We start from the raw sequence: 24,969 nt of genomic DNA on the forward strand, positions 1-24,969 counted from the left end.
TATTTTAAAAATGCAAAAGCTTCGTCGAGTAGGAGGGGGCATCCCCCTCCCACACCCTCCCCCTCTACCTCATTAGACTTTGTACATACACACAGACGATGCACACGCGGAATAAGAGCTAAATGCTGTGATTTTGCTATTAACACTTTCCTGAAAAAAAGTCCAATTTCCATAATTTTTTTTTTGGGGGGAGGGGGGTGGGGGAGCTGGAAAAAAATTCAAAGTATTGCACCAAAAGTTTGCACCAGATCGCTGAATTTCAGGTCTGAAAATGTAAAATCACCTTCAAGGAAGAGAAATTCCCTTTTGCACACCCTCGTGTGCATGCCTTTTCTGTTTGATTGCTTAACAGACAACGTTCATGAAATTAATTGTAACAATAAATTAATAGTAAAACACAAGAAGTTTTTTTAAATGCTACCACTTTATAGACAAATTGTTCAATAATAATCCACATCAAAATATCCTGCTACCTTAAACAAGTGGGGCCGTTTCAAGTCGAAATAAGACACAAAAACATGCATCAAATTGCACCATTTACAACATAAAAATGCAAAAAGTTCTCACCGAGAGAGGGGGAACACCCCTCTCCCACACCCTCCCCCCCCCCCCCACCCCTTGTTCCCTCCGTTCGCTCGGGGTCGGTCGCTTGGCTCCCTAACTGCCGCCGCCCTCCCAAGATTACAAGATCATTATCCAGGCTATGCCGGTGCAGGGGGGGGGGGGCGGCTGACCTTGATACACCCCCCCCCAGCTGTGCAGCCCCCCCCCCAGCTGTGCAGCCCCCCCCCCCCCCCCCCCCCCCCCAACTGAAAAATGTTCTGCGGCCCCTGAACTTGACATGGCAATGATGTGACATCGATCCAGCCCAAAAATCGCTAGCAGCTAGCAGGCAGGGATGGAATCCAAGCCAAAAACTTACTGTACACAGGCCACAGCTGATGATGAAAAATCAGACAGCAGCAGGAATGAACATGTGATGATGTGTGTTGGCCTTACTTGCTTACACTTCGGTCTTCATTCACTTGGCCTCGTGTGATGATGATGATGGTTGCCGCCGGTCGGCGCGCCGGGCGGGCCGTGCGAGCATTGGTGGGGTGATCGTGGTGAGGTGATGGGCCAGGGGCGTGTCGTTGGACGCCCCTCTACTACCAGCAATTTTATGCGACTTCCGTACAGCGACCTAGCCACAGCCCTGGCTGTCCCAGTTCGCCACTGAGGTGAGGTGCCACTGCACTGCACAAGTGAGGTGAATCGGTGCAGTGGTTCGTGCCGCCAAAGTTGTGGTGAAGCGAGATAAAGGCAGAGTTCTTCAGTTCCTCCGAAAATTCCGTCGACGGAAGTACCCTGGTTGGTGCGCACTGCCCCCTTTCCCCCCGTGATTGATGCTGCTATGGCATCCTAGCTGAAGTTGGCACTGTAATAGTTCACGACTTCTAACGCTACAATTTGTATTGCAACATCACTGCATGCACTCAATCCACCTTGAGTAATATAGATCACAGCAGCTGTGCTGCATGCACTCGCCCCCCCCCCCCCCCGTGAAAGGACATTATTACCTATGGGGCGCCAAGTGTAACACAAGTGAAGTAATTTGCAGTAAGTAACGATGATAATTATTGAGATGATGATGATGATGATGACGACGACGACGATAATAATAATAATAATAATAATAATAATAATCATCATAATCATAATAATCATAATCATAATAAGTGCGCTACCCTGGTTATGAAGAGAGGGAGACAATGTGAAGAGTGCAGGAATATCACATCCTGATGGAAAAAGAGTTTGGAGGAAGGAGAGAATTACAAATACAAAATCTGTACCTTGGTGTGTTGGAATCTGATGATATCTCGATCCCAATGCTATCAAAGTGTCTGTGACGAAGGGGTACTTCTCACGAGTAAAAAGTGTATCAAAATCACACTTAAATGGTGACACGTGATCATAGCTCTAAACACCTGGGCGGTAGCAGATTTGAGATACAGGAGTGGTGGAATGGACGAAGGCGGAACTGGCTGCTATGGATCGAAAGACAAGAAAGATGCTCTCGACCTACAAAACCCACCAGATGAGTGTTGATGTCTGTCGACAGGTTACCTGCATGCCGAGGAAAGAAGGAGGCCGAGGGCTCGTGAGTGCATCAGATTGTGTGGAAATGCATGGAGCAAATCAGCATCAACAATACCTAAACAGCAGTGAGGAAAAGCTTCTTTGAGCCGTTCTGTTGAAAGTGGAAATAATGTAAACGCCATTGATCCACTTACTTTCAAAAGCCAGAAACGAACATAAAGATCCGCAAAGCAGCTACATGGGCAGTTGTCTGCAGAAAGACGGAGAACCGGATCAGCAACAATGACACATTATGGTTATGGCTGAAGAAATGAGAATTGAATGAGGGGACAGAAGGACTGATAATCGCTGCCCAAAGAGCAAGCACTGTCAACAAATGCTCTAAAAGTCAAGGTATGCAGATTCAAGAGAGTTGTGGATGCCGCATGCAGGATATGCCGAGAAAAAGACGAGACAGTGCAACATTATCGTATGTGACTGAGGTTCTTCATCAGCCGGCTCCTCGACAGGATTAACCAGTCCCCCCACATCACCATAGGGCAAACAGAACTCAAAACAGTTGATCAATTTACTTATCTCGGCAGCACCATCACATCAAACGCAAGAGTCGACAAAGAAATTGACAAAAGACTTGCTAAGGCAAGCAGCGCCTTTGGTATAGACTGCACGACAGAGTCTGGAAAAACAACCACCTGAAAAAGCAGACAAAGATCAGCGTGTACAGAGCCGTTGTCTTACCAACTCTCCTGTACGGATCCGAGTCATGGGCCCTCTACCGGCATCACCTACGCCTTCTTGAGCGCTTCCACCAGCAATGTCTCCGCTTCATCCCACATCCACTGGAAGGACTTTGTCACCAACATCAAAGTTCTTGAGCTGGCAGAGACTACTAGCATCGAAGCCACACTGATGAAACTCAACTGCGCTGGGCTGGTCATGTCTCGAGAATGGAAGACCATCGCCTTCCGAAGGTCATGCTGTACGGTGAGCTCTCTTCTGGACACCGAGACAGAGGTGGACCCAGGAAGATATACAAAGACTGCTTGAAAAAAAAACCTTGAGCACCTGCAACATCGATCACCGACGGTGGGCTGCTATCGCCTCTGATCGCACATCTTGGCGCCTTACTGTTCGACGAGCAACAGCCGCCTTCGAGGATGATCGATCGCAGGGCCCGACTCAACAGAAAAAGACAACAGAGGAAAAACCCAACACCCAACATCAACCAACCGACTTTCCCGTGCAACCGCTGCAACCGTGCCTGCCTGTCCCGCATCGGACTCATCAGTCACTTTCAAGCCTGCAGCAGACGTGGACTTCCTTAATAAATCTTCGTTCGCGAAGCAAAGCCATACATACATGTGATTGTATAGCAAACTGGCCCAAAAAGAGTACAAAAGACGACATGACAAACTGGCACAAGTCATTCACTGGGAGCTTTGCAGAAAGCATAAAATACCAGCTGAGAGCAAATGGTATATGCACGAACCACAGAAAGTTTCTGAAAATGACCAAGTTAAAACCCTGTGGGATTTCGACGTTCAAACTGACAATGTCATCCAGCCTAGGCGTCCGGATATCATCGTCGTAGAAAGGGCTCGACAGATGTGCACGATCGTCGATATCGCGGTACCGGGAGACAGCTCTGGACAGAGTAGCCGAGAAGGAGAAGGAAAAGATACCAGGACCTTGCCAGAGAACTTCGCCGCCTGTGGAATATGAAAACGAAGGTGATCCCTATTGTCGTTGGAGCACTCGGAACAACGCCAAAGCAGCTGCGACGTCACTTGGACGATGTGGGTGTGCCCGATTGAGTAATTAAACGCTCCAAAAGGCAGCATTGCTGGGGACGGCGCGAATCCTACGAAAAGAAATTAATAGAAGTCTAAGGTTCCCTTAGATATCTCGTATACGCATACAATGTATTTGATGGAATCAACATTTGGGAAATTAAAAAAAAAAAAAACTGAGGGGGATACCCCCTCCCAAGCACGAGAGATTTTGCATATTTTGAATTGAAATTCAACGATCTGGTGCACACTTTGAGTGAAATATTTAAAAAAAAATATATCTTATTTGATGAAAGGTTGCAAAGGAGACCCCCTTCATGTGAATGCATACAGTATACACGCTTTTTTTTTTCCGCCTCCCAATCCCCGGTCCAAATCTTAGGGGGGCGACCGCCCCCATCGCCCCCCCCCCCCCCCCCCCCCCCCCCCCCCCCCCTGGCTACGCCAGTGGCTGGGAGACCATTCTAGAGAAAGACCAGAAGCTAAACTGATATGCCAAGATTCTGCAATGCTGGTACCGAGTGACTGGTTTGTAGATGGTGACCTCTCTTGACTTCTAAAGCTGGAAATAAGTAGGATGGGCCTGCTGAGATATAGCCACAAGGCCGTTCATGATCCTATACAGCATGGTTGCTGTGGGCACGCATTTATTGAGTGATGGCGCCATTAGAGCCTCTGCGACATTGGACCAACACCATTACTTTGCTGTTCGTATTCAGACAACACAAAGCGGGCTGCTCACAGTGCTTTTTTTTTGTATAAGACCATCCTGCAGGTTTACCGTCCGGTTCCTCACTGACCATGTTGCTCATGAATGCATAATAAATTTAATGGTTTTATACACTCCCTCTGCATATTTGCGTTCTTGTATCCTGTCCAGTCTCCTAATCTCCGAGCTTGCTTGAAGGCTCGCTTCTTCCTTCTGCGAGGATAGACGTTCGATGTTGGCAGCTGATCGATTGTTGACTGTTCAAAGAGTGTCCATGAGGTAAACTTGTATCGGACTAGTGTTTGATCTAGAATTCGATGGAGCTCATCTGTGAATTCAGCCATAAACTACCAACATCCGTCTGAACAGAGTTTTCCTCAACAAAACGCTTATTGAACAAGATTAAGTTTACAATTAACATGTATACGTCGAGCTGCCTCTTTCCATGCGGCGTACAGGTTTCTGCCTCGTGGTACCTGTATAGGTCTTATCACTAATGTCTTCTCCCCTCGTGTTGGAAAACCAATGATGTGTAAGAGCCCATCATCAGAGAAGGTGGAAAAGGAAGTACCTGTTTAGCGTGTGTATACTGAATCATGACTTTTCACTGGTGCCCGTCAACCAGATGTCACTATGACCCCGTTTACAGTCGTGCAGGGAAGGGCCGAGCCCAGCCTTAATTGCGATCATTATACTCGGCCCCGCAATTTTGTCCGTTTACAGTGCCGGGCTTGGCCCGGGCTTTTAATTTAACTTGACCTTTCAATACTAGTATTTTGTCGTAGCGCTCTGCTTGTAAACAAACGACTATTATTGGGAGCGCGCCAGTCACAACTTAGTGCCGCATTTGGCCCAGTTTGGGTTTACAGTGATAAAAAGCTTGGCCAAATGCGCGGCCGAGTTTCGTACCGCATATATTATTGGCCTTTTGCGCGTTTACAGTGAAAAATCAAAGGTCGGGCTCGGTCGCGGCCGAGCCAGGCCTTTCCAGTCACTGTAAACGGCGTCTATATGTCACAGCGCTCACAAATGTCATGATCCAGAGGGGGTGTACCACACACACAGTGTAGTAATCAGTGAAGATGTGCATTTATAGTATGAATTTACATGAAATAACGTAATCGTCTATAAAGATATTCGTTATGATTCAGCATATTATTACAATGCATTCATAAAACAGCTATATATTCATTCAACATTTTACCGTTTTGAGGAGAATGCTACAAACACAAGTCAACAAATCGAGGATCCATTGCTGCGATAAACAAACTATTGAATTTTAGTTACAAAAATTAGTTACAGAGACAAATTGGTTCTCTATAACTTCTTAGCAGTGGGGTAGGATAATATCTAATTAAGTATTGGAGCGACGAGAAAAGGGGAAAATCGTAATAGATCCTGCTCATATATCTTCTAGCTAGAAATTGGGAAAGAAAATCAAAATTAAGCACTGTGTCACAATAAAAGACCTAAACTTGAAGCCACACTCTCTTATCATTACTTATAGGTGCACATCGTTCTCGTTATTTTCCCCACCCCTTTATGACGTTAATGCAATACCCTGAACAGATACTAACTAGTAGCAGATGACATAGCTTTTAGATGGCGCTGTTCATCCTGTCTGTCTCGTGGGCCTCCTTGCCAAGTGTCAGTTTCGCGACCTTTCTTCGCCTAAGTGTCGGTCTTGCCTTATTGCCTGCATGGTGTCGAACTCGAGGTGTCGAACTTATACTCATGGGCTGTATAACTCGTGGGTGTCAGTCTCGTAGGATGACCCCTTTATTACATTATATAATATTATAATAATAGTCGTGACAATGTAATGATGACAAAAGATGTTGCAGGAAGCCGGTTGGTGGGAAGCTTTCTGTACCTTCGGTCTTCTTCAGCTTTATTGTCTGTTTATGAAATGAAATAGATGTTTTGAGCATGACAGATCATATTACGGAGTAATGAACAGCATACATTGAATACACTACAGCATGGGTTAACAGCTTCAAAGCATATACTTGGCAACGTATTTGGCAATTGCAAAATATTAACTGTAAGTAAAGATATAATGAATATATTTAACACACAGGCATATCTTACAATAAAAAATGGAGGGTTTGTTTCCAAAAACCGATAAGTCCATTTTAGAAGATTTTGAAGTACGATCTCTCTCATAAAGCAAAAAAATAATACCTTTTAAATAATATATTGGTCACTACATATAAAGGTATATTTGTGAAGTTATGGTCAAAAGAAGCAAAAATTTTCTTATTATTCTCTTTATTTTTCTTGACCTTTAATCGCAAATATCTCCATTTGGCAAATATGGACTTATCGGTTTTTGCAAACAAACTCTTCAAATATCAAACACATATCATAACTAAACTTAGTAATATAGTTACCTGTAAGCAGACGTGTGTGTGTTTCTTGGGTTGTTTTGTGGCTGTCTTGAGGCAGGATGAGAGTGACCATGTGATATTGGGAGGGAAGGTATATATGTGCATGTCAGGCAAGAGCAGGGTAGGGTCCGATGGTGTAAAGAATAAGGTTCAGTGTTCATACAAGTGTGTCATCAGTGGAGGATTGTTTATACAATGAGCATTCCCGTGATCATTGCCGGTCTTTAACTCCTATAACAGCTAGTTTACAAAGTGTAAAATATCAGGCATATAACCCGGGTACAGATAAAGAGTGGATGGTGTTTCAGTGTTGCCACTTGTCGCTAGGCACATATAGCACAAACATATACAATATACACATGTATAATATATACCAAAATTGACTATTACTGACAAAATTTTCATGCTCTTACTGCGTAATATAACAAAACTGTCGTACAGTGTAATATTCGGTTTTTCCTGCACACACCTCTATCTGTCTCTTTATTCTATAACCATACATATCATATTTTCATGCACCCATAATTATGATCGTAATATATAACACTGAAGGAATATAGACATAAAGTTGACTTTTTTTTAGTTTTGTTTGCATTTCTTAAATGAAACATTGGCAGTCCTTATACCCATTATTTGCCCATTCTTGGTTATTTTGAGTTATTACTGATATTGAGCACTGAAAGGTGAACCTATGTGCTATTACTGCTATAACAATTAGTCATTAGTAGTATTAAGTTTATGATTATTATTATTACTACTATTAATCATTCTTAATCATTTATTCATTGTCCATAAATGGAAAATTTTTGTGATTCAAGTGGCATACAATGTATGTAGATACACATATATAAAACACACATTTCAGGATGAAGCACAGAAAATAACAACACACATCATTAATTCATATAAAGTAACACAGAGAAACTTAACGATCAGTAAAAAACATCCATGACATCCGGTATTGCACCTGTTTTTTAGTATATATATCTAACTAGACATCATATATAACAGCAGTTGTAAAATACAATGAAATACAACAACAAAGAAAAAATAAGGCTGATACAGCACATGCAAACAAATATTGACATATCATCCTATGAATTATTATCATTATTATTATTACCATTATCATTATCATTATCACGGGATCGTAGATAGTCATGTAAATAAAGATTGCAAGAAACGCTTGAAAACGATTATATACATCATGTTGGACAGCACCTTCTCTTATTGCATTGAATTATTGTATCATCGGTTGCCAATTTGAATTTGAATTTTATTGACTCTTTTTACCCCCTCTCGAGGTATACGGAGGGTACAAACAAAAAATGAAGAGTTTGTTCACAAAAACCGATAACTCCATATTTGCCAAATGGAGATATTTGCGATTAAAGGTCAGGAAACATGAAGAGAATAATAAGAAAATTTTTGATTCTTTTGACCATAACTTCAAAAATGTACTTTTATATGCAGTGACTAATATATCATTTAAAAGGTATTATTTTGTACTTTATGACAGAGACCTTACTTCAAAATCTTCAAAAATGGACTTATCAGTTTTTGCGAACAAACTCTTCAAATATAAATAACAGCATGACAAACCCATGCCAGTGAGTGCAATTCTTGTAGATTACACATGATGACACAGAAATACAAGATAATATAGTGTATTGTGAGAATGCAAACGTGAGGAAAATGAAAAGAGAAGATAGACAGACAATATACATGCAAATAACAGTACATGTATTTTACAAATTTTAACAAAGAAATTTACTTCACCAACCTACCGCTGAACGTGTACATGTAGTTCAACTCTTTTTGGACCAACTATGGTGCTTGAGGGATTCCCTTCTTTCCAGAATTTTTAGAAAATTGGGGCATGAGAAAAGATGAGTAAAACCGATTTTGTCAAAGGGTCTAAAAAGCTTAATAGCTTATTCAACATATATATATATATTTTTGGCAACCGTTCTGTACGGAAATTCATAACACTGTCATATAGGCCTATGTCGCCGATGCATGTGTAATGAATATTGCTGAAATTGTACGTTGCATATATGTACAAGTATATAATATATCACGTTTGATTATAGTGCCAAAAAAAGAATCGTAAACGATGTCATGCAGAGATATCAAACCATATCAAATTTCATCCCAATCAATTATTGTATCCCATCTGCCAAACCTGTGCTACTACATTTGGCACCCCATACACAGGTGAGCTCTTCATGTGCGCGATTGCGAGAACATTTTTGGAGGCCCTATGCCTACTCGTTTACAGAGCCAACGCGACCGGCCGAGCTAGACGTGCAGCAGCAGCCGGGCGGGGGCCAGTGGCACGTTCGGTGTACAGCTAGCTGGTGGAAGTGCTTTGAAGTCAACATGGAGAACTTGGGACCAGTCAGTGTAAACAATTTATCTATCGATGATTACGATATAAGTGACAATGAAGAAGTGGATCATGTGAGTAACAATGAATGAATTATATTTTTTGACAACTTTGTGCGTCATTAAGAATCTATATTGACAATATCACATCTTCGAGTAACTACACGCTTTCGCGACATCAGTCTGGTCAGGCTAATCTTCGAGTATCGCCGCCGGGCGGCTGGTCCAGCTACCCGGGCGGCGCGGGCGCTGTGACCAGTAGCAGCCCGACACGAACTCTTATAAACTACTAGTATCCATCAGTGAGGTAGCTCCGGGGCGCTGTTAGTGTTTTAGTGTTGGTACTTTCGCGTTCGGGCCTGAGCGGGGCGCGGGGCTGTCTTGTGTTGCATCGAATTCTAGTAATACTTGCAGGTACCCGTTTAAGAAACAGAAAGAAAGGAAAATTCCCAAGTGGTGCACAGCACAGTATCGCCTTGCTACTTGCTTATCAAGAGATCTGCGTGCAGCTAGCCAAGACTCGAGGCGAGGGGCATTATACTAGGTCTATTTATTTACTTACATTAGTACAATCACAATCATATTTTTACTGAATGCATCAAGATAGAACATTGCTGATATACAAATCGTTTCCACAGATTAGATTCTAAAAACTAGTTTATATGATCTCAAATTCCACAAAACTAAACCGCACCTTTTAATCACTTCCCACCTCCCTGATGATCACAGGAATATAGACCTAGCTCATTTCCATACCACTCACACACATAGATTTGGACCAATTTGGTTCCCAAATATTGGGATCAAAGCACCAGTATTAAAGAACATGTAATAGACTTGCATGTGGTACTGTATTTGCAAACATCGCAGCATGCAGCGTGCTGTCTACTTAGTCTACTTGAGCTTTGAGTGACCTGCACCTCGTCATAGTAAATGATAATACACTGTTTAATGCATAATGCATAATACGTACATGTTTGAATCACACTACGTCACATGTAAAATTCTACGAAATCCCACTCACTTAAAAGGAAAAGTATTGAAGATTATATCTAACCACAAGCTCAGTGTTAGTTACAGTACCGGTACCAGAAATTCACAACTATCGTCAAATGCAAACGAAGCTGAATAGTTGTATGCTGAGGAAGGGGGCCTGCACCTCGCCACCCCACGCTCTAATAGACAAAGCACGTAAAAGATGTGTGCAGGTGACTGTGATGATACTGATAACACATATTCCTTATAAATATGAATTTAAGATTTTCAAGAAAAACTGGTTGGCTTTCTTCTCAGTTTGCTTGGTTGTGGTAACCCTGCAAAGTTTCAAGCGTACTGAACACAGTCCCAGGTGACCATTGTTTGTTCAGCATGCTTGTAGCAATTTTACGCAGAGTGACAATATTATGGCCGCTGATGAGATGCGGGTACCTATTACATAATCTGAAAGTGATGTTGGCTATCTATATAATCCGTTGTTGTGCAGATACGAGGGTACTGGTATGGTGTTTTTCAAATGTAACTGGGAGTCTCCCCAAATGGACAGATAACTGAAAGAAACTCGTTGAAAAATACAGTTCCTAAGGCACACAGAAGTAATACACACACACACACACACATGCACACATGCAAACATACTAGAAATTACTCTGCTCTGTTTTCCCTTGCCTTTTTGACACTTGTTGATAGTTGAACTTCATTGGTGTCTTATATTTTGACTATAACCCTTTTTACCCAAATTGTGCTGACATTTGGTCTTTGTTTCCCTTTTGTTTGTTTTTTTAAGATATACATTTTTTTGGTTTCAGAGTGAGAGTGACAATGTCATGACCTCAGATCAAAGTTTGTGTAAAGATTAAAACAAAATTCTCTAAAGAAATAAGAATGTGGCAGAGCAAGTCTGTGAGAATATGGTCATATTCAAGTTAAGTATGTGCTGTTAAATGATATATGCATGGATGTCAAAGATTCCCAAGTATTTTTTTTAAATGTTCTTTATAATACAATAGTACCAGGACTGCACTGTGGAGCTCCAGTCGGGTCTGGACTTACGAGAGCTCAGGACCAAGGGTGAGACCTTTTTTGAGGTCAAGGCCCCTCCTGAAGAGGGTATGTAGTGACACTTTCCTCCAGACACTCCCACTTTCCTCTGCACACTCCCAGCTCTCCTCCAAACACTCACAGCTTTTCTCAAAACACTCCCAGCTTTCCTTTACACTCCTAGCTTTCCTTTAGACACTCCTGCTTTCCTCCAAACATTCCTAGCTTTCCTCCAAACACTCCCACTTTCCTCCAGACACTCCCAGCTTTCCTCCAGACACACCCAGCTTTCATCCAAACACTCCCAACTTTCCTCCAGACACTCCCACTTTCCTCCAAACATTCCCAGCTTTCCTCCAAACACTCCCACTTTCCTCCAGACACTCCCACTTTCCTCCAAACATTCCCAGCTTTCCTCCAAACACTCCCACTTTCCTCCAGACACTCCCACTTTCCTCCAAACACTCCCACTTTCCTCCAAACAATCCCAGCTTTCCTCCAAACACTCCCACTTTCCTCCAGACACTCCCACTTTCCTCCAAACACTCCCACTTTCCTCCAGACACCCTAGCGTTGGTGTCCAATATCTTTTACAGTTTTCTCTTTCAGATCAGTTCCCCTGCTTGTCTGCCTAGCATTGATCCTAGCTTTCTGATAAATGTACAATACCAAGCACTTCTTCAATGGATCACATTACAGATGAAAATATCAGAAATTGTTGTTATTTTCTTCATAATAAACACACACACCCACACACATACCAGGAAAAAGCCACATATAGAATAGAAAAAACAAACAAACAAACAAACAAACAAACAAAAACATGCTGATACTATTATAAAACAACTTTAAAAAACTGCTTTGATGACAGGCAGACAAACACGTACAGGGTGTTTTGTGTTACGTAAACTACTTACCTCATTGCCCGGGCCAATGAAAATTAAAGTCGGGCAAGCGTTTTGCAACAATTCAAAATCTGTTTGCCCGACCGGGCAAGTGGTAAAAAAAAAAAAGAAGTTACAGTATTTAGCACCGTGATGTCCTTGTCAAACTTCTGATATACTCTTTGTCTAGTTATAGGTTATACCTCTTAATACTTTACAGATCTATATCCAGATGAGAACTTTGACTCAGAGGATGTTTTCAAACAGCTGAATAGAGAATGTCTGGGAGAAGATGAAGACAACCAAGATCCCAGCCTTGTGAGTATGCCCTCTTGTGGTCTTTTTTGATGCATCAAACAAATCTGAAGACAACCAAGGTCCTCAAAGGTGTAAAGGGACATTCCTCAAGTGAGCAGTTTTGATGTAATGCTAGTTTGAATCTACCAATGGTCCAAATTTGTAAATGTGCCCTCCATAGTCCATGATATGTGGCAATTCTCAATTTTACCACTTTGTTGTGTTACACATTTGAATATGTCATTCTGTAAAACTTACGGGATTGGACTGAAATTGAAACATTATCTAATGTGAATGGGAGTGACTATATGGTGCCAGGCAATGTAAACTGCCACACCTGTGGGTGTTTGAACACTGTTGGGTATTATCCCATTAAAAGCATCTAATAATACTATTCTGTACATGTAGTGTTTCTACAATTATATGCCTCCATGGGTTATGTTCATGTACACCAAGATGAGTTGATGGCCTTTAGTGTTAAGAAATTAGATGACTATACACACGACTGAAGTAATCCAACAGTGTAAAAAGCAAACATGAAAGGATAGAAATTTGAGAGTTTGTTAAGAAAGCATTTTGAGATATTTTCAATGCCATTTTAGTATCTGCTTGATTGTTTTCTTCTCAGACACCTTTCCAAAGACTGGCAAAGAAGATGGAGGATGTTACGCCTGAGAAGAGTGGGAAAGTTCAGAAGCTGGTCATGAGGTCAGGGACAGGAAGCTTACCAGCCCTGGGTGTCACAGCCTCAGGTACATTGTAGCAAAACAAATAATCAGAGAGTAAATCTTCCTTTTTAAGCTCTCCTGAGTTTCCTCATTTTTCATTTGCAGATGGTATCAAAGTCGCTATATGGCAGTATGTGTGAAGTCTTTGCAATGCCTCTTAATGTGGCATACTGTAAAAGTGGATATTTTCGCGTGACTAATTTTTCGCGCTTGGCCGGGTCAGAAGAGTTTGGCGTATTTTTGATTTCGCGGAATCAAGACAGCACGCACATTAACGTATGGCAAGCAAAAATATTCGCGTGCTTTTATTTTTGTGCTAGTTTCTGGTTGCGAGAAATGCGCGAAAATTTCAACACCGCGAAAATTTCCACTTTTACAATATTATCACATGATTTTGATGTTTGCTTGTTTCGTAGAGTCATCCATGGCAAACCTACATAATTAGTTTGTTACAAATTTGTAGAGGCCTGCCCCATTGAGAAACAATAGATGAAAAACAAAACAAAACATAGCAAATACAAACAAAGAAATAGAATTAAAAGAAGATGAAACTAACAGACATTCGTCCCTAACTTTAGTGGCTTCCAGGACATTCAACCCAAACTTGAGTAGCCAGGCTGATAAACCGAACCCCCTAGCACGTTAGCAAAACAAATATTGCATTGTATTGTGAGAAACTAACCTCGGTTAGATGTAGATTCTGTTTGAAAATATTTCAAAAATAACCTGTTTGTTCTGTACACAGATTTATCCCAGATTGTTTGTTGTTTTGTTGTATGGTACAGTGCATTACAACTGCTATGTGGAGTACAGTGATGAACCGTATGACTCAACTCGTCTGAGGAACAAGCCAGAGAAAGTCAGACTGGGTCATGGTGAGTTTGGACTTCCTCATGTTTAAATTTAAAGGTCATGTGTACCTTTGGGAGCAGTGATTTAAATAATGGTCAAGATATCACTTTTGATGCATATATATGTATATAGGTCAGTTGTATCATAAAACATCCTGCCATATATTTTTTTTTGCAATGTAGTGATTATGTAGATATGAATAAAAAGTGTAATGTCCGTAATGTTTCTTAGAAATTACATTTTGAGTTTTATGAGTTTGAATATCGTAATACAAAGTCAAAAAGCTGATCTATTTGTGTGTAATACATTGCAACTGTATTACAGACATGAAATAAATTGTTTACATTCCATTATGATAGAAAAGTCAACAAATTAAGAAAGCAGGGGTCCATACAGAACAAATGCTCCTCAAATTGGCAACTCCTTAAGGCGTTGCATCAATATTATGACCAGCAGGATCCAGAGGGAGGATCCTGAGGGATCCTGCTGGTCATAATTTTGATACCGTTTATGTCATCATTTCCTGCCAAAACATGGGGTAAAGTGTGAGGTACTCTTTATGTACTTGCGAGTCAGAGTGTCATTGGTCAGAGGAAACTTTACTCCACATCGCATGCACCTTTTTAGCTTTGCCCTTCTTTGTACTTCATAAGTGGATGCCTTCAATTCAAACTGACTCTTCTCTAGAAAAGATCTCAGTTATATTAAAATGACCCAGTATAGTTATTTTTGAATAGCAGTAGAGTTTTTTTTTTTCTCTCTAAGATTAATGATTAAATAATTAACTTCATTGAAATTTGTGAAATATTTCCATGGAATAAGTAGTAATGAAAAGGAATTGTTGAATTAGTGTTCCTAAAAGACAAGTTCACCTTTATAAACATAAGGATTGAGAGAATGTAGCAATATTAGTAGAACACATCATTGAAAGTTTGAGGAAAATCAGACAATCCGTTCAAAAGTTATGAATTTTTAAAATTTTTGTGCAGCAACCGCTGGATGAGAAGACTACTGCAGTGTATGAATAACTTGCGTACAACAATATAAGGAAAATATAAAGAGAATTTCACAAAATTCCATCTTTTGAAAAAATTACACATTCCCCTGACTTGTTACCGACAAATGTTATGGGCAATATTATCCCCCCTGCCTTTAGAAAGAGGCAAGTCAAGAGCTCTTTTATTATGCGAAAAAAGTGAAAATATGTTGAATTTTCTTTTACATTTTCTTTATACTGTTTATACTGACTCACAAGCTGTAGTAGTCTCCTCATTCAGCGGTTCCAACACAAAAATTTTAAAAATTCATAACTTTTGCATCGATTGTCCAATTTTCCTCAAACTTTCACTGATGTGTTCTACTAATATTGTTGCATTCTCTCAATCCTTATGTTTATGAAGGTGAACTTGTCCTTTAATGCAGTGTAAAAATCCCTTTATGATAAGTCATGTGGGCTTATGTTTAAACTGATCTCCTTGTGTAGGAAGTTTGATTGAAGGCATGGATCTGGCTGTGACTACCATGAGACAAGGGGAGCTGTCCAAGTTTCTCATCCATCCTGACTTGGCCTATGGCAAACTAGGAGTTCCCCCACGAATCCCTGGAGATGCCACAAGTCAGTATAAATTTGTGTTGAATTTATTTTTTGTGAACTGTTTTGAACTGTATCAGGCAAAACCCATTTAGCTATGACATTATACCAACCAACATTGACTGTTTGGACACATTTGAGAACTCTCAGCTCATTGGAGTTGTACAAGGGACTCCCATAATAACAAAAAAGTCCTTGGGACTAACATTTTTCTTTCATTGTATCAAAATTTCATTCTATCCAAACAAATAAAATGTGTAAAGATATCTAGATGAAATTTTTGAGAACTGAATTTTATTTTGTTGTACTTGTATCCAAAATTTGTTATATCCATGTTCATTTTTACAGGAGTGTAGTGTAGTTCAATTATGATATTGTGTGGTTCTGGACCACATACAAATTGTATTCCATGTACATATATTTGTAGCAGAGCTGACATTCATGACAGGCTTAGTGCTGCTCAACATAGCCCTACATGGCAAGATGTAAAGATACAGCAGGCCTCGAATTAACCGACGGCCACCGACGGCCATGGCCATTGGTGCCCCTCTCGTTGGCCGCAATGCCTTTTTTTCCTTGATCAAAGTTACGGCTAAAAAAAATGTGCCCTTTTTCTTGTGACTGTGGTGCCCTTTTAGAATGAAAGTTATTATTTGTGACGTATAATATGCCCTTTCTCAAAGTCTACACTTTAATAAGCTTGAACAACTTTCCTGATCTCAAATATCATACCTTCAGTTCACTCGCGTCCCAATATATCTGATTCAAACTCAAAGTATCTTTCCGAGATACGAGACGACGTGTACGTACATGTACGCCCGACCGGCTTTTACCGTCCCGACTGCCTCCACAGCGCAGCGGCCATAGAGTTACTAGCTAGGCAGCGGCGGGCCGGAGCAAGTGGTCACAAGCCATGCTAAAAAATGCCAGACCTGTCGGATGGCTGCGAGCATTGCCATCTCTCTCGCTCTGCATTGCATGCTCGCATGCTCAAGCAAAATGGCACCGGAAGTGCTCCAAAGCGAGCGCGGCGTATGCGTTGAGAACATACTGTATTACAGAACCTACATCGTATTGTGTATGGCCTACTGCCTAACGTCGTCTGCTGCGGAGAGATCTTATGCTTGCGTGCGCTGCTGGAGTGTAGCAGCACGGTCTATAGCATACAGCTCTATGGGGCATTCACATCACGTATAAACACCCAACATGCCCTTTCCAATGTCGCCTTGGTGCCCCTCTGACTGACCTAAGTGCCCTTTAATGGCGGGCCTCTTGGAAAAAGTGCCCTTTTCTAAATGGCCTTGCCCCTCCAAAATCCTATTTCTAGGCCTGATACAGAGAAGAAGGTGCTAGAGAAAGTTCATGCTCATTCCATTATAATGACAAAGTCTTTTGTTCACAATAAGTAAGATACAGCTTTTTATGGATAAAATCAGCATGAATAGTCATAAGTTACCTTGATGTCAGTGTGTTGGAACCTGTGTACAGAAATCTTGGTTGCAAAAATTCATCATTCCATGCAGGTTTTGCTAATATCTGGTTCCAATTTCTATTGTTAATCTCATCTCTTTGGGAGCTATTTGGGCTCAGTGGATCAGACCATGGACTATTCATCAAAAGGTCCTTGGTTCAAATCCCCTGGCTGCAGTGGTTCTAGCCTTAGACCAGGCACTTCATCCTCCTTGCCTGTAGAGTCCTTTGGAGGGGACTGCAAGCAGTTGGTCTCATTATTGCGTGCTTACAAATAGACGCACATTGCTTCCTCAGTGGTTATGATAGTATCAACAAACAAACAAACAAACAAGCTAACAAACAAACAAACAAACAAACAAACCCATGATTAGAAATTCAATAATGTACCTGTGTTAGTTCTGTGACAGATGATGGAACTGACTTGATATTTTGTTGTATATTTTTACATTTGAAATCATACAGTCTTGATGGAGATTGAGATTCTGAAATTTACCGACCGAGCTGAACTGGAAGAGTTTAACACGATGAGTGAGGAAGAGAGAAAAGAGATCTCATTCAAGAAGAAGCTGAATGTTGTCAACACTGAACGAAGGGTGAGTTTAGACTGCTGAAACTCTTCTTGAATACAAGATGCTAGTACAGTGTATATATGTGTATATCACAGGGCTGTATATCACAAGATGCCTTGAGGCCAACTGCAGGATACTCTTGCTACGCTTGAGATGACTCCTACAGAAGTGACCTTTTATCTACCTTCCGTCACATATTTTGAGTATGTTTTCATGTCATGTAGATAGAAAAAATTCTACATACTGAAAGTATTCTCTGTGTAAGGTTTATTCAGGGGTCATCTCTCTTGCAGTCCAAACTTTGAGCAGGATGATGTTTGCATTGTATATATTGAAACCCTAATAGTCCACAAACCAGAAATATGATGATAAATCTTGTTACCTGCTGAGACATCAAATATTCCAGTTATGCAGGTAGACATTATCTTAGCCATGACACTTTGATAGAAAGACTTGTGGATTAATTTTAATGCGTTGCCTTTAATCAATATCATGCAAAATAGTTATCATGGCAATGACAACCCATATGGATATTTACTCTAAAAGCAGACATTTTTGTGACATAATGATAAGTTTTGTATTTCACAGAAATCTAGCATGAAAATAAATCAACCGAATAATTTTACTTCTTATATATGTACCGGTACTACTGTTGGCTATCTTGATTTTGAAGAATTTAAATCATGCAAAATTCATGTTGCCCGGCCCAGCTTGAAAAATTACTCGTGCAAAAATATCCACTTTTACAGTACCACGTAAAATGCATAAGTGTACACATTAACTTACAGTAATTTCTATATTGGTAATTCTGAATAACATGTAGGTCATATATTGGAATGATTTTGGAATGAAGTGTGAAATTAGTTCCTTTCCCTAAATCTCTATTGCTGTTAATGTTACATAATGATCAGATATTTGATGGCAGTATCTTCCCCCTGCTGTGTATTGGGAAGTTTGTTTCAGAGAGATGATTTCCATGGCTGACATCAGTTATTGTCTTGTCTATTTCAGGAGGGCAATGACCTGTACACTTCTGGCAACCACTCTAAGGCACTGTCAAAATACATGAGGGTATGTGAAATCAGTTTGGTTTGTGCATTTCATGTCATGTATCCTGTCAAACTATTCCTGTATGTATGTAAATATATGAGGATTTTTCTAAAGAAGCAATGATGTTGTAGGTAGTGAGTCATCATGACAAGCTTATATAGGTCGAGATGACCCATCAATCTGTAATGGTTGACATTTATAATGACTTACCCAGTAGTAATGGTTAGAAAAGCATGATCTGTCTCCATCACAGGAAGCAATGTAAAACTATTACTGTCCCCAGCTGTCAAGGCAGAACCCTGTCTTGTAAAACTTGTGATAGAAATCAATTTCAAATATCATAAAACTTGCAAGTGCTTTCAATGTGCAACTACGTATTTGAATATCCATCTTCATATGAAGATCAAAAAAATATATCTAACTTTGATATCTTGTTATTACAAATATACAGATTCCCAGTGAACTTGAAATTGCTTTCACAGTACAAAGCCATTCTTCTTCTATCTCATGATGCTCCACTCATAACTGCAATGTCAAGAATGACTGATTAGTTGCAATTCATGGCAACATACAATTTGCCGGTGATTTTTTTTTTTTTTTATTTCCTGCAGTTGATTTAGAAATGATTTTCAAGTTTTGAGAGATTTGTAATCGATTAAGTAAGCAATTTGTTCTTGATAGAATTCAGGAAGTTGTGATTTATTGAGGGACTTTTGATTTATTGGATTGATTTTGATTGATTACAAACTGTGATCACAGCTATTTTAAGACTGGACCCAGGTATATTATATTTGTATTGTGGCTAATGGTTAATTACATGCAAGAAGGGTTAGAAATAAATGAAAGAAAAATTAAATGATTTTTCACAATGTTTAATGGATTATCAATCAGAATCTTGTTATTAGCCAGTGGAGGGCCAAGAAGTGAATGAATACTGATTGGAGCCTGTGAAAATCAACCGATGCTTAGGGGAAGAAATAAGTTTGTGTTTCATGCCTGCCCTTTATTGTTTTACCAGGGGTTGCGGATTCTGGACAGCGCCCACATGCGAAATGAGGAGGAGGAGCGTCAGATGAGACACGTCCAGGTCAAGCTGTGCCTCAACATATCTATCTGTGCCTTGAAGCTCAAGCAGCCAGAGAGGGCCATAGCTAACTGTACTTGTGTCCTGCAAATTGAACCCAAGAATCCCAAGGCTCTCTTCAGAAAGGGACAGGTACAGAGCTGCTTCCTTACAAAATAATCCAATGCTTGCAGAGGTTTCAGTTTCTCCACACGTCTAAAATGAAACATAATGAATTTCTCTCTGCTCATGCATTCATTAGGGAAAATCTAGCATTGAAAAAACATGATCTATCATGACTTGAAAATTCCAATGAAGTTATAATGCATATCAACAAATAGAATCTTTTACAGGGTGTGATTGGATGTGTGGCTAATTTTTGTACATTCTTTTCATGTCTATGTCACTGTGCCTATTTATGTGTTTGGTGGATAGAATGTGGGCATTGGAAATCTTGTTTGCTCTTAAATCAACATATCTGTCTGAATTAAAATCAAAGTAAAATACATACGTTTGTACACTGCAGAACAAAATGGCAGAGGGAGAAATTTTCCCTCAGAATGGAGAAAAGTCCAAGCTGTGCATTGTATGTTCTTTTTCAATGTGAACTACCTATCTGGGAAATGCACAGCTATAAAGGGATGGTAGGATGTCTCAAGTAGCAATAAACTGAAACAATCGAGAACTTGTCTCTTGTTTTCCTGTCTTCATTCCATCATTCCTCTAGGCCTACCTGCAGCTAGGAGAATTCCCTGAATCCCAGCGATTTATGACCCGTGCCCAGCAGCTGCTACCATCTGATCCATGTATCGCTAAAGGTCTGCAGGATCTGGAAAGGAGCTGGAAGCATTTCAAAGCTCTTGAGAGGAATTGCTATGGAAAAATGTTCCCTGAGTGGAAGAAAGGTTAGTTAACTTTTGTGTGACGATGTCAATGCTGTAACATATCACAGGACGAGTAACCAAGTTGTAAAGCAGGTTGACGTGCTCTGAACTGTAACTGTTCAATCTGCAGTTAAAAATCAAAGCATACAATGCATCACGTGGCACAAAAGAGTGAGACTCTTGCACTGTGTTATCACATGAATACATTTTTATGTCATGTCTACCAGTAGTTCATACATGGGTCATTTATATTGTGCTCTGTGAGTTGTGAGAAGCATCATTGACGGTTGTCCTGATGCAAAAATTACTGTGGCTGAGGCGTGCATTTGAGAATTATACTTTGTAATTAGACAACACCTTAAAATAATGCAGCTATCCGATTGGTCGATTGTCCATTGAGTGATATGTAGTAAAAAGTTCCATCGCCTGCTGTTATCGTCAGCCATGCAATTTTGTTTTGAGCAAAAATGGATATCTCATGGCTGATGACACCAGTTTCCATTAACTCCTGTGTAAAACTCATGAATGACTTGAAGTTTTTTGTTTTATTGCACAGCTCTGACATCACAGTTAAACAACATTTGTGCTAAAGTGTACTAAAATACAAACACTTTTTATCACTCGGTTTTGTAAACAACTTTGATAGATCGGTTTCACATACATACCTACATACTTGTACATGGCTGACTGTCACTGTACTACTCAGTTGCCTTTCAAGGAAATTGGTTACCATTTCTATGCTGAATTCAAGAATCTGTGTGGACTACATCTGTTGATGTGAGAGGTGGTGTATAAAACAATTTGCGCATCATCTTTACTAGTGAAATGGAACAAGATTTCGCACTCTGTGAAAGATGAGGTACACTGTTCAACTCAGCTTCGCCTCGTTAAATAGAGCACCTCTATCTTCACCTTGTGTATCACTAAAATCTAGTACCATCGCGCTTGTGACCTTTTACTATTCATTATAATGTATTTACACCTTGTATGATTTTTACTGCACGAAAAGGCAAATGTAACTGACCTGAACGTGAAAGAGCTTGAGATATGTCCACATTGCCAAAAATTAATTATTCATTAAAGTTCCCTTTCCCATACCTTTAACATCTGCACAAACATAATTTTTTTTTACACTTATTGTATTTTTGCAGTCAATCTGTTTATCTATTGTTTGGTATATATACAGAATCCACAAAGAATGGTGAGGAGAAAACGAGAGGGAATGTGACCGCTGAATTTCAAGCCATGATGAGAGAAAAACTGAAGTAAGATGAAAGAAGATATGCTCATGAATCACTTTTAAATCATTGAGTAATGTACAATATAATGAGGATATTGCAATGTACCAGTAATAATAATGTGTTATGATAAGAAGGATATAAAATGTGTTCATCACTTCTTTGGGTTGTGAAGATGTACAAATCAATTAGATAAATTACACTGAGAGAAAGAGATGTCTTGAGCTACATGTTTAGAGTCCATAGACGTGGATGAAGGGTGTGTCATTCAATTTCATGTTTCTGTTTGTGTGTTTCTTTCTTTTTTAAATTCATTTCCCCCAGCAGCTTTAGGGAACAACTTTAAACATTCTGGTGTCATGGAAATCAAAGTTATCCTTTATGGCACTTAATGTTGGTAAAGAAGTAAAGAAAAATTCCCCAAATACCATGTATAATTGGCACAAAGATCATTAAAAAGGGATGTGATATCTATAATCCAGTGTATCTTTGCCTGCAGATTATGTTTCATCACAGTATGTCAAACAATATCTTGTAAGATATATATTTTTTATGCCTCCGCAACGAAGTGGCCGGAGGCATTATGTTTTCGGGTCGTCCGTCCGTCCGTCCCGTTTTGTTTTTGTCGATATCTCAAGAACCGTGTGGTGGTTTTACATCAAACTTGGTATGAGGGTATATCCTTGGGGGATAATACTTTGTGTGGATTTTAGGGTCACAGGGTCAAAGGTCAAAGGTCACAGGTCATTTTGTGAAAAAAAAATTGAAATTTCATGTTTTTCTCCATATCTCGCAACTGGTTCAAGGTATCTTCATGGAACTTAGTATATATGCTTGTACCGATGGGCAGTGATTATCTAGGGAAGTTGGGGGTCATGGGTCAAAGGTCAGGGGGTCAAAGGTCAAGGTCAACTCCTCAAAATATCACTATCCTTAAAATGCAATATGCCTGAAGGGTGTTTTTTTTAAACTTGATGTATGGCATGTATTACCCAATATATATTTTTGGGGAAGTTTCTTGCCCAAAGGTCAAAAGGTCAAAGGTCAAGTGAAAGTGCTAAATTGCACTTTTTCCTCCATATCTCGAAAGTAAATCAAGGTATCATCATGAAACTTACATATTTATGCATGTTCTACCTAACAGTGATTCTCTGTGGAACTGTGAGGTCAAAGGTCAAAGGCCAGGTTTAGATAATACCATTTTACCATTTGATACTGAAATTATACTTTTTCTCAATACCTTGAAAATTACTTAATGCATAAACTTATAAAAGGGTCAAAAGTCAAGTAAAAATCATCAGTTCCCCAAATACCTGCACTCTGACATTTTAATCATTCATCCAATTGAACCTAGTTCTAGGAAAGTGAACATTCAGCACATTTGTGTCAAACCTGTCATTTTAATATTTTGCCAATTGTGTGAAACTGTCATCACACATTGTCAAGACATTGTACTATACACCTATTAGGAGAACCATGCATTATGGCGGAGGCATATCAGTCGCCATAGCGATATATCTAGTTGTCAATGTGCTCTGCTGTGAATTGTTTATATTTGAATTGATTGAATTGATTTCCTATTTTCATACCCACTTCCTTTGATTATTACCAGGACTTTCCAGGCAATGGATAACATGGTTGAGATGCCCATCCAAGCCAAGTCTCTGACACCAGCAGAAATCACCTTCCTAGAGTCTGTAGCGAAGGAGTTAGGCTTGAAAACTCAGAAGAAAAATCATGTGAGTGTGCACTGGCACTCTTGTGTGCATGCTTGTGCTCTTAAACTAAGGAAGTAAATCAGTTGTTAGGTAATAGACAGCTTTTAAGTCAGAAGACTTTATATGAAATGGGCAATATAAAGCTTCTAACCTGTTGAGGATGGACTGATTTTGCTACAACACACATTTCCCATAGACACTTGCCTGAGTATACTTGGGACTTGTCCTCAAGGGGTTATGGTAGTATTTAGGTATCAGTTATTAGGTAGTAGACAGATTTCTAAGATAGTATCTATTCATGTTTCATGCTTAGATGTCCTTTAAGTGATGTTTATTTACCAGTAAAAGCACACTGCTTGTTTAGCCCATTAACATACTTGGCAGAACCATTTGGGATCTGATTTATTATTCATTGCTCAGAAAAAGTATGTGTTATCAGAATCAAGCATCAAGTATATGTAAAATATCTCACTTGGCAACAAATTGGTACCTTACATAAAATGTATTCCAACAGCGTAATAACTTATATGAATGAGGTTCTGACCTTACTCACCTTGGATCTCATCTTGGTTGATTTTGTTTTCATAGCGTGGTGAGGAGTACGTCAAGATCACCAAACCAGACAGAGAGTGAACAGCTGTCCCATGGGATCCTGCCCTACGTGTGAATATTGGATGGTGTATGGGTTTTACTTGGGATGAAGGACACAAACTGCAAGGTCCAAGTTCTTTTTGGACAGATTTGGATGAAGAACATAAATATTGACAAAGGCTGTAGACTTTCTTTGACTGGAATGACGGAATGTTTCAACATATGTCTGACATTCCTTTATTAGACTCTTTTGAAGTAGAGACCATTACCTGCACTGAATGAATGGTTGGTCCATGATGGATGTGCCCTGACACAGGAATCTTCATAATGATATGGAACATGACCTGACATCATACACTGCCGTCGTGATTTCACCATTATAAAAAAGATAGGAACCATTTTTTTCTATTCTGTGTAGTAAAAAAAAGTAAGACACAGGCATTACCTTTCAGTTGTTGCATCAACATCAACTGCTACAACAATTTAGTGTACTCACAATAGATTTCTACAGCTTTAAGCCATGACCAAACTCATACCAGAAGTACACATCCTGAAGACACTGGTCAAGTTTGATTATGGGTGAAGACAATCAAGGGCAAAGGTCAAAAAGTCAATGAACTTTCCCTGAATAGCACTGT

The 24,969-nt window shown here is 39.8% G+C and overlaps 1 protein-coding gene and 1 long non-coding RNA gene across 2 annotated transcripts; both read left to right on the top strand.

The window, feature by feature from the left end:
• Positions 1 to 3,236: 3,236 nt before the first annotated feature.
• Positions 3,237 to 20,810, top strand: LOC139737288 (inactive peptidyl-prolyl cis-trans isomerase FKBP6-like). The gene is made up of 11 exons (XM_071647963.1): positions 3,237 to 3,390; positions 9,250 to 9,431; positions 11,363 to 11,462; positions 12,498 to 12,595; positions 13,203 to 13,326; positions 14,088 to 14,177; positions 15,638 to 15,769; positions 17,681 to 17,811; positions 18,799 to 18,858; positions 19,856 to 20,053; positions 20,628 to 20,810. The coding sequence occupies exons 1-11, from the start codon at positions 3,237 to 3,239 to the stop codon at positions 20,808 to 20,810; spliced, it is 1,452 nt and encodes a 483-aa protein (XP_071504064.1).
• Positions 20,811 to 21,968: 1,158 nt separating this feature from the next.
• LOC139737314 (uncharacterized) lies at positions 21,969 to 24,656 on the top strand. The gene is made up of 3 exons (XR_011711372.1): positions 21,969 to 22,049; positions 23,635 to 23,761; positions 24,329 to 24,656. It is a non-coding gene; the product is annotated as an uncharacterized lncRNA (long non-coding RNA).
• The last annotated feature ends 313 nt before the right edge of the window (positions 24,657 to 24,969 follow it).

Source organism: Diadema antillarum, unplaced genomic scaffold, assembly GCF_040938485.1.
Source record: "Diadema antillarum isolate AM-2024a unplaced genomic scaffold, OU_Dant_1.0 seq00000688_RagTag, whole genome shotgun sequence".
In the NCBI taxonomy this organism is placed as follows: Eukaryota; Metazoa; Echinodermata; class Echinoidea; order Diadematoida; family Diadematidae; genus Diadema; species Diadema antillarum.

What these genes read in the sequence shown, in the direction of transcription:
- LOC139737288 (XM_071647963.1), top strand. Translation starts at nt 3,237, where the DNA reads ATGATCGATCGCAGGGCCCGACTCAACAGAAAAAGACAACAGAGGAAA. An exon ending in CTTTCAAGCCTGCAGCAGAC is followed by an intron (nt 3,391 to 9,249) that starts GTGGACTTCCTT and finishes ACTCGTTTACAG; the next exon opens with AGCCAACGCGACCGGCCGAG. An exon ending in TTGTCAACACTGAACGAAGG is followed by an intron (nt 17,812 to 18,798) that starts GTGAGTTTAGAC and finishes TGTCTATTTCAG; the next exon opens with GAGGGCAATGACCTGTACAC.